General features: G+C 41.8%; 1 protein-coding gene across 1 annotated transcript; it reads left to right on the top strand.

The window, feature by feature from the left end:
• Positions 1–324: 324 nt before the first annotated feature.
• On the top strand, positions 325–10,445 carry TFB2M (transcription factor B2, mitochondrial). The gene is made up of 8 exons (XM_057414499.1): positions 325–915; positions 1,884–1,972; positions 2,826–2,979; positions 3,374–3,522; positions 4,671–4,760; positions 6,824–6,886; positions 7,673–7,824; positions 9,469–10,445. Exons 1-8 carry the CDS (start codon positions 591–593, stop codon positions 9,653–9,655), a joined length of 1,209 nt encoding a protein of 402 aa, XP_057270482.1. The 5' UTR covers positions 325–590; the 3' UTR covers positions 9,656–10,445.

Below are 10,445 nucleotides of genomic sequence, written 5' to 3'. Positions count from 1 at the left end.
GAACCGCAGCGCCAGCACCTGACATCCCGGCTGAGGCGGGCAGAGAGCTCGGCTCGGCTCGGCTCGGCTCACCTCAGCTCAGCCCGCCCGCGCCGGCCTCCCCCTGCCTCCCGCGCTCGCTCCCTTGCTCGCCCCACGTCGGAGCTTCGCCGCCGCCGGGAAGGTGCCGACCTCACCGTGTCTCCCGGCGACACGAGGGGCTCGGCACCCTCCCGCCGCCCGCCCGGCGGCCCTCACCCGCCGGTACTCTCCGGAAGGCGGCAGCAGGGTAAACATCTCTCCATCCCCTCCTCTGGCTGCGGCTCAGACCCTGCCAGCTCACCTCAGCCCCGTCGTGGCTCGGGCGTCCGGGAGCCGCCGTTCGGCATGGCGTGGAGATGAGGGGACGATCCCGCCACACCGCGTCGCCGCCGCTGCCGCAAGCTCCCGGCGGTGCAGGGCTGGCACCATAGAGAGGGCGGCTGGACAAGAGACCTCCGACGATAGAGCGGAAGAGCGCTAGAGAGGCCGGGGAGAGGCGGAAGTGACGCTCCCGTTGCCGCGGCAATCGCCCTCCCGGTGCTCGCTAGCGTGGGATCGGCAGCGTGGCGATGCTGGCAGGCCCGGTGCCGCCGGGCGCCGCGGGCTGCTGCCGCCGCCTCCTGGCAGCGGCTCTGGCGGCAGGGCTGCGGCCGCTGCTGCGCGGGCTGCCGCCGTGCTGGGTGACTGCGAGGCGGGCGGCAGGGCACTGGCCGAGCCCGGGCCTCAGGGTGCCGGAGGCGGCGGAGGCGGAACGGCTGGTGCAGGAGGTGCAGCATACCGGTGTCACAGTCCGCCGCTTCATCGCCTGCCCGCGGCTGGCGCGCACGGTGCAGCGCTGCCTGCAGAGCGGAGCCAGCCCCGGCTCCCAGCCTGTCCTGCTCGAGTGCGGGCCCGGTAAGCTGCCGCGAGGCTGCGGTCGCGCTCTTCCCGCCGACCTCCGGCGGTGAGCCGCTCTGGGGCCGCCGGGACGAGGCGCTGCTCGGCGTGTCCCGGTGACCTTGCGCGGTCAGTGTGAGCTGCCGCGGTTGCCACCGGCGGTAACGGGCCCCTGGGCTGTTGTCCCAAGGTCGCGAGGAGTGGTGGTCCTGAGGGAACGGGGCCCTGCTGCTCCCGTTACTTCCGGCGGCTCCTTTGCGTAATGGTGCTGCCTGGGCCCTCCAGGACTGGATCCATGCTAGGGCTGCGCCTGCCGCCGCCTTGGTACCCTCCCGGGCGGGCGTTGGCGACCGGCAGGACGTCTGAGTGTCGTGGCACTGCTCTGTGCCTGGGGCGGGTGGTGTGGGTGTGCGTGCGTGTGTGCGTGTATGTCCATTTATACAGAGCTTTGGGGGAATGAGAGAGTGCTCAGTCTGGAGACCTGAGTCACTGGTATTAAAGCTTTGCTGTGGAGTAAGCAGATGTAAATTTCTGTCCGGATAGTGTTTTAGGTTTTGTAGGTGAACTTTGTCAGTAAAAAGCATGCCCTAAGACTGGGGCTGTCACGCACCTAGCCCTCTGCAGGTATGTAATGTTGGGGCTTTTTTACAGTTCTGCAGAGAGTATTTTACTTGTAGAATAAATATGGGTACGGTTTGTATGGGTAAGGTTTCAAATCATATTTCAGTTGGCAGAAGAAATAGTAGAAATCTTTGAAACATTGAATCTGATGTTCTTCAGCATCTAATCGTAGTGCTGTGCTTGGTGTAATTCACTGGGTGATCTCTGGCATGCTGTTTACAAATCTGTAACTCTTGAAGTGTGTTTAAATAAACACAAGTTTATCACCTGCTGAAGGTGGTGTTGCCCAAGTGTTGTGTTGGGAAAAACACTTAGAAAAAAATGCACTTCAAATGGCTTTATTTATTTATTTTATTCTCACTTAGGTCCTGGAGTCTTGACCCGAACTCTGCTCAATGCAGGTGTCAGAGTGGTAGCTCTAGAAAATAACCCAGCTTTTCTTCCAAACTTACAGGTACGCTTTTGATTTGGTAGCACATTATTATTATTTAAAGGAAAATAAGAAATGAACTTACAGTTGTGTAATAACTGTTAGATCAAAAAGGACTTAGCTGTTCATTGTTACTTGTAACATCTGAAATAACTATTTTGTAATCAGTTGGTTTGACATTGGGTATGTGGGAATTCAAGTTCACAGTCGCGAGTCAAGTTCCTGTTGTTAGTTTCATGCATATATTTGAGGCTAATACTAGTCAGAGTCATTGTAGGTATGTTTACGCAAGATGTTTGTAGCTTTAAGAAATCTGTAAAAATACTCTTGGTTATTCTGATTATCACACTGTATTATTTAATCTATTGTCCCACAGTTGACTGATAACATAAAGACACTTACATGTGTTGCACTGTCCTGTTACTTTGGCTTTGCGTGGATTCATAGGTGGTCAGACACAGCTGCAGAAGTTGCACTTAGAAGGATTGTGTTACGGTGCTGTAATGTAGAAGTTCGGAACCAAAGACTCTCACCTGATTTAAAACGTGTATGGAAGGCAGAATTCCATTTGTAAATCATGAAATACAGTGGTTTGCATAGTTGAGTGTAGCCTTTTTTTGCAACACATTGCAGAACATCTTACTAATTTAAATTAGTGCTTTAAAGCTGCAGTTGAAGAGCATGAAAATGTCAAAATGCCCCATGTAATGAAGGAAGCTAATTTTTTATCAGCTGTAAGAAGCAGCTTTGAGATTTAACTCTTGCTGACTAACAATTTTAGGTAGTGCTTGAGCATTTTTTTTGGTGTTTGGGTTGGGTGTTTTGGAAGACAGGTTGCTGCATCCAGATTTCTTCAACTGAAGCTAATTTTATTCAGGCCCTAGAGAACAGCCTGGATGGACAATTAAAGGTAATTTACGGTGACTTCTGCAGACTGGATCCTTTGGTGACTGGAGCAGTGAAACCACCTGCAGTATGTTCTGAGAAACTTTTTGAAACTGTGGGTGTAGCAGCAGTTCCTTGGAGGGCAGGTATATGTATATGATCACACAAGTTACAAATACATTTGATGGGTGCATAGGCAATTTGGCAAAATCTTTGGAATTTACTCAAGGTATATATTTAATATATATGCTGAATTATTGGATACTATTTCTTGCATTTCAGCTTTAATTATGTTCTTGATAGCTTCAAAAGACCCTTATGGGAATATGAAATTGCCAGTATATGCTTCTCTTCATTATTTATTTTAGTCTAATGCAAACTGGCCTTAACTTTGACTACAGCTTGAGTTGTATTTGTTCTTGGACATCATGAGTTGACAGACTGTTTTCGTAATTGTTTGTGACTTACGCATTAGAATTAATGACATTGTTTAGTCAATACTGCAAAATTTTGAAGATACTTTTACACACTATTATACAGACACACCTGTGAGAATTTTTGGAATCTTACCACAAAGCAAGGAAAGGCTCATACTTTGGAGGCATCTTTTTGCCCTGTATGAATGCAGTTCCATATACAGATACGGAAGAGCAGAACTCAACATCTTTATAAGTGAAAAAGAGTACAAGGTATGTGTAAGATTTCACAGGTAGTAAAGAGTAAGTAGTGCTTCACAGAAGTTACTGGTTTTGCTAGAAAATTTCTTTTCCTGCAGAGCAGCTTTCTGGGTTATGTGTTCTTAATTTATGGTGTCCCAAACCATTAGAACTGTACTTACAGTTCTGTGAAACTGGGAAGTTCATACAGCGCCACAGACCTTTAGTTACTAGAAGTAAGCAAAGACTTCCCAGTGTGCTTACACAACTTGTGTTATATCTAACACCCTACTGAAAAAGTTTGAAAGTCCTAAGTATATTCTTCTGCAAAATGACAGGTTGGACACCACTGAAATATCCACTTACATGGTATGGTTTTAATGGCGAGATTCTTGAGCAAACGGGGCAGACTATTCATTTAATGCATTCACTGTGTTTTTTATTAAGTTTTCTGGTTTTATTGTGTGCCTAAATAAAAGCAATCGTAACCTTCTTTTAGTGGGGATTGTTGGTTCCTTTTTGTTTGGGTTTTTTTTTGGTTTGTTGGTTTGAGGTTTTTTTAGTTGATCATATAATGAGACTCTCTAAATCTATTACGAGAAATAAAATCTTCCTGCTAATTACTGCTCTCTTTGCCCTGTTTGAGAATAGCCATGAGATTTTCGTTTTTCTTGCGCTAAGAGTTGTCTGATCTGTAATATTGATCAAGGTGATGACTGTGCAAGCTGCTTAATGTTCAGTGAGGTCACCTAATGATTGGCTTGCTTCGCTTGTGTGTCTTACTGGGAATATTGCTTTATCAGTGCAAGCTGATAACTCTGCCCATGTTATGGTTTTTATACAAAACATAATCCCCTTTTCTCTTCCTTGTGAAACTTCTCTGCCTTAAAAGGGACCGGAAAGTATAAGCTGGAAATTCCTACACAGTTCAGTTATCCAAATAATTGCTGTGGAAAAATACTTAGACTGCCATAATGTTTTCTAACCCTATGTTCTGAAAGATGTACTAAAATAGCACAGAATATGTATTTGAGGCCTAATGGTACTTTACCTTGGGATTTTAGACTTAACTCTGAATTTTTAGCGCTTGTATTATATAAATGTTTATATATAAGGATTTTGCTTAAAGAAGCAGTCTTAGTTTATGCAACAAAAATGCTCTTTTTTTACCATTTTGTTAGATATTAACAGGAAAGCCTGGGAGTGCTGGGACTTACCAAGCAATTACTGTGCTTTGTCAATTAGGATATGAAATTCAGCTACTGCACATGGTAAGTTTTTTGTACCAGCTGACATAGTCTAATGCTATGAACTTATTTTTAGCAAAGGGTTTATATTGTTTTACTATAGTGAGCTAATTGGAAGCTAATTTTACATTTAAATTAGTTGGAAAGCTGTCCAAAACATTTGGATGTAAAAACCTGAAACAGTCATGTTTTGTTTAAGCAGCATCATTAACTATGATGTCAGTATTTTCATTAGAAGTCACTGTACTACAAAACATTTATTCTCAGGAGCTGGTAGGTAAGAAAGAGATGTTTGCAAAACAGATGAGTCTTTTTTGTCTTATTAAGGGTTGTGTGATACCGGAAGATTGCTATTCCAACCTGTCACAGCCTGCTCTTTATGTCCTCTGCATTTTGCTGTCATGTATGCTTTCAACTTCCTGAGCTGCATTCAGTATACTTTTTTGAATCTTGGTGCTTTTATGTTCCAAGCAGGCCTGCTTCTCCTGCTAGCGAGTAACTATCTTACCTTGTCAAACATGCTATGATTTAGTTTTAAAAAGTTTTTTATGTTGTCCCTCTACCTCAACATGAGCATGTATCCATCTACTTTAACTTACTTTATGGTTTTTATATTTATTTATCTTTGTAATGTTTTTCTAGGAATCTACCTTCATAGCTTAAATGTTTTGCTAATATAAAATTAAAAGTTTTGTTGTTTCTTCCAAATACCTTATACCACAAGGTATGTATTAAGATAAATGTTAAGGAGTTGAAGAATAAAATGGTACTTGTTGAAGATTGTTATCGGACTAATAGGGGTGAAGAAAAAGCAGAGGCATTTAATGTGATTTTTGCTTCAGAAGTCTTTAACAATACTGATGGACCTTGGGCTGCCCAGTGTGGGAGCAGCAATTTTCCATTTGTGGACACTGAAATTGTAAGGGACCAGCTGTATCAGCTGAATCTCCCCAAGTCTACGGGGCCTGAGAGCCACATGTACATCCCAGAGTACTGAAGGCACAAGTAGGTATAATGGCAGGACCCTTCTCAAAGGTCTTGGGAATCTGGGCAGGTCCCTGCTTACTGGAGACTCGTTAGTGTTATTCCAGGCTACAAAAAAAGGTGTGAGGGAAGGCTCAGAACCCTGTTAGACTAACCCCAGACTTGTTAGACAGACCTCAGAAACTGGAAAAATTACGGAGATTATAGAGGGTACTGTTGAAAGGCATTTAAAGAATGATGCAATCATGAGGCACGGTCACCATGGGTTCATAAAGGAAAGTCCTGTTTAATTTGATACCCTTTTGTGGTAAGGTCAGCCACCTAGTGGAAGAACGGTAGTTTTTCTGGATTTTGCTAATATTTTTGATGCTGTCCCTCACAGCATCCTTCTGGACAAGTTTCCAGCTTTGGGATGAGCAGGTTCATGGTGTGTTGGGTGAAGAGCTGGCTGAAGGGCAGAGCTCAGAGGGTTGTAGTGAATGGGGCTACATCTTTTGGCAGCCAGTCACCAGTGCTGTTCCTCAGGGTTCAATTCTAGGGCCAGTCCAGTTCAATGTCCTGTTCAGTATCAATGACCTGGTTGCAGCATTTGAATGCACCATTATCAAGTTTGCTGATGATAGCAAACTGGGAGGTGCTGTTGACTCTCTTCAGGAACAAGAGGCATTGCAGAGGGATCTATATAGATGAAGCATCAAGCTGTGATTAAGGTGATGAAATTAAACAAGCTGGTGACCTGATTGTCCTCTACAACTTCGTGAGGAGGGGAAGTGGAGAGGAAGGTGCTGATCTCCCTGGTATCCAGTGATAGCGTGCATGGAAATTATTTGAAGCTGCACCAGGGGAAATTTAGGCTGGATGTTAGGAAGCATTTCATTACCAAGAGGGTAGTCAAACACTGGAACAGGCTTCCTAGAGAGGCAATTGATCTCCAAGCCTGACAGTGTTTAAGAGGCACTTGGACAATGCCCTTAACAAAAATACTTTAACTTCTGAATTGCTCAGGCAGTTCAACTAGATGATCATTGTAGGTCCCTTTGAATTGAAGTAGTCTATTGTAGCAAAGCACTTCAATTCTGTAACATATCTGCTCCTTCCCATAGGAACCGTGGTCATCATTCTTCACTAATTTGAAAAATGGGGGGCTGGCGATACCGAAAAGTGTGGTAAGATCATTGTGTGTATGTCTCTCCTGTTGGAGATGCAGCTAAACCACTTTAATTGGAATGTTAAAATATAACAGCAGTTACACATATGTTTTAAAGATGTGTTCTTCTAATTAAAACTTAAGGACATCATGTAGATGCATCAGAAGTGAGGTGAAGAATTGCTATTAACTTAGAAACTAAAATAAACTAGTATGTTGTCACGAAGGAAAAAAATACAGTGAATAAACAGCATAAAGGACGTGAACAGGTAAAATCTTTTTCAAAAGAAATGACCGACAGGGTCACAGCTACCTGCTTGAACAAAACAAGTGTTACCGCAAATAATAGCACAATTAGTAAGCTGTTGGTTTTGATAAAAATGGTTATTTGCATGTCCAGTGTAGATCCCACGCACTAGTTAATTGTTGAAAAGTATGAGTCTGAAAGCTAAACTTGAGGAGTGGAAAGTAAGCCACATAATATCTTGAAAATTCACATCAATCCTATGTTACCTATTTCAACAAAGAAATTTAAATCTTTAAAACTCAAGTGATAGTATGTCTGTTTTGTTTCCTGTTTCCTTTATTGTTTATGGGTTGTGGGAGTCAAAGCATCTTCATTCTAGAACAAAATTTGAAATCCTGTTTCCAATGAGATCATCTTGTTAAGACTTCTAAAACTGTAAGAAATGTTACTGCTAGCACAGATGAAACTCTGAGCTAAAGACAAACCCGTCTTAAAGAAGACTTTTCAGTGACTTATGTTGTTTTTTGTGTTTTTATTTTTGTTTTTTTTTTTTTCCAGCGGCTGCCAAATGACCATTTATGTTTGGTACGACTGACTCCTCAGCAAAATCTGTTTACAGGAGGTTTGAATCCCAAAAATTCACCCATCTTTGTTTTCATGGTGAAACAGTGTCTTGCTAAACCTAAGTCTAGACTTATTGATAGATTAAAGTAAGTAAGAAAGAATTACAGTTTTTATACTTTTTCTTCAGAGAAATATGGGAAAATATTAAGATAATGTTCTCAAAGCAGTAGTTATTTGCAGTTGAAATACAGCTTTTTTTCTTTTTTTAAGTAACTGTCTACATGTAGAATAGGAGATTGTGGTTTTGCAATACCATATTCTGGGGACTTTTCCTGGCCTCTGTTCACAGATGATAAAAAACCTGAAGTTTGACAGGAAGCTTGACAGGTATTTAGAATGTAGAAGTGCAGTAATTGTGCCTCCAAAGGAAGTGAGGTCATGTATCTGCAAGAAGAAAGTCATGAAGAGTTTTGCATGTGCGGAAATTAAAAGCTGAGAGTTTCAGTTTATAGCAAACATCAAAGTAGTACTAATGAAAACAGCTGGAGGTTATTGAAGGTGGAGTGAGGATGTTCTCAAATGGCTTTCTGTTATCTAATTAAAAAATTAGGCTTTAGACTTATTTACCAATTATGCAACTCTTTAAATTATTCTTTTTGCTATTATATTGGAGCTATTCACTTTGCTTCATGATGAGTAGATTTCTGTTTCCCATAAACAGGAAGTGTTTGCAGTCTGGAAAGCATTGATTTGAACTTGTTAATGAAAATAATGAATATATTTCTAATTTCTGGTAATAGTTTATGGAAGTTAATTTCCAGAAAGGGGGGGGGAAGCTAATAAATTCCGGTAACTCATTTAGCAAAGACAAGTGCAATGAGCCATAATGGGTTTCTTTCCTAAAGCTCAGTGGTGTACCTGATTGCCACTCAGATCATAGAATCATAGAATAGTTAGGGTTGGAAAGGACCTTAAGATCATCTGGTCCCAACCCCCCTGCCATGGGCAGGGACACCTGCCACTAAACCATGTTACCCAAGGCTCTGTCCAACCTAGCCTTGAACACTGCCAGGGGTGGAGCATTCACAACCTTCACAACCTCCCTGGGCAACCCATTCCAGTGCCTCACCACCCTCACAATAAAGAACTTCTTCCTTATATCCAATCTAAAATTCCCCTATTTAAGTTTTAAGCCATTACCCCTTGTCCTATCAGATCCTTAAGCCAGGAAGTGGGCCTAACCTTGAAGGCTTCTAATGTGCATCTTCTGTGTATTTATACCCCTTTTTCTTGTCTGGGAAATAGCTAATGTATATGCACATTTATAAAAGGTCTAGTTTTCATAGCAATAATGTAGGTGGAGAGACAGTGCATACATGTGTTTATAGAAGAAAATACCTGGGAAGTGTAAGTCACACTAACTCGTGCTATACTGAATCATGTTGAAGATGACCTTAGTTTTAACTTCTTAGGTATTGTACAATATCCCTTTTTATTCTGTAATGCCTGTTACTGACTTACGCTATTGGGGCAGAGGAGAGAGGGCACCCACCCTGTAATAAGGAGCTTATGTAGTTTGGTATTGTCTGCTGGGGACTTTGGTATTGATATGTCTTATTATCGGAGCTTTCTTCCGATTTGCAGTAGAAATTGAAAATAACTTACGTTGTCGGAAGATGTTAACTTCTAGAAGCTGTAAAAGAGTGAAATGACCCTTCAGGTTCTGTTTCTTGTTCTTTAATTTTTCACAGAGATAAATGCTCCATTATGATTTTGTTTGTTTGTTTCAGTTCATGGAGCTTGGACAATGGTAGCCAATTATTGAGAGAATTAGAAATTCCAGAAGATGCTCAAACACGTAACGTATACCCAGGAGACTATAAGCGTCTTTTTGAGGCTTTGCAAAGCTCTAATATATTTACTGAAAACTGGTGGCATGATGAAGTGTTTGAAAATACAAGGAACATAAACTTCTAAATCTAAAGCTGCTGTCTTTTGGAAGATCATGTTTGCTTCTGGAAGATTACTTTGATAAGAAATGATTTAAATAAAATCAGAAATACTGTTACCTACACGATTTTCTGTCCAAACAGGAAAATAAACTTAGCAAGTAACTGGAGCCCTTCTACAAAGAATGAAAGTAATGGATTCACAGTTGCTTGATCACAATCCTACCTAGAACAAACAAACTCTGCATCTTTTCCAGGAGCATATTAATGGCCTGCTGCTTTTGGATGTACCATTCAAACAGAACTTTTTGTTTCACTGCTGTATATTTACAACATTTGAAAAACAAAACAGACCAAATACTGTTATTTGTGCAGTTGTGCTTTAGTGCTTCATGATTGTTAATGCCCTTTCAGAGATTCCCCAAATACATAGGTCTTTACAATGACTGAACCTGTTACGTTGTCTCCTGATCTAAAAACTTTGCAGTCTAAAGTCAATATTAATAAATCAATAGCGGTGGGTTAATAGAAGACAAGGTAATGACAGCATGGTAAAACACCAACTGAGAGTTGTTTGGGGTTTGGTTGTTTTATTTGTTAGTTTTTTTAACTAAAATTGTAATCTCTCTCAGAGAGAAAGTCATAACAGTTCATTCTTTTGAAAATTTGAGAACACTGGGGAGCCTGATCTACTTCACAGTACAATATGTGAACACCTGTATGCGTGTAGGCTTTATTGTTTTTAAACTTAAAATAAGTCACCAGAACATTCTGTTCTGTATAAACAGTTTGGAAAAATAAAATCATCTTACCTGCAA

The sequence above is a fragment of the Pezoporus wallicus genome, unplaced genomic scaffold, assembly GCF_028554395.1.
Source record: "Pezoporus wallicus isolate ANWC-B61680 ecotype Strahan unplaced genomic scaffold, APGP_CSIRO_Pwel_v1 contig_8042, whole genome shotgun sequence".
Taxonomy (NCBI): Eukaryota; Metazoa; Chordata; class Aves; order Psittaciformes; family Psittacidae; genus Pezoporus; species Pezoporus wallicus.
This window is presented reverse-complemented; position numbering and strand designations above follow the sequence as displayed.

Bases quoted from the DNA above. Each gene is read 5' to 3' on its own strand.
- TFB2M (XM_057414499.1), top strand. From the start codon at position 591: ATGCTGGCAGGCCCGGTGCCGCCGGGCGCCGCGGGCTGCTGCCGCCGC. The intron at 916-1,883 runs GTAAGCTGCCGC...ATTCTCACTTAG, and splicing joins CCTGCTCGAGTGCGGGCCCG to GTCCTGGAGTCTTGACCCGA. The intron at 1,973-2,825 runs GTACGCTTTTGA...AATTTTATTCAG, and splicing joins CTTTTCTTCCAAACTTACAG to GCCCTAGAGAACAGCCTGGA.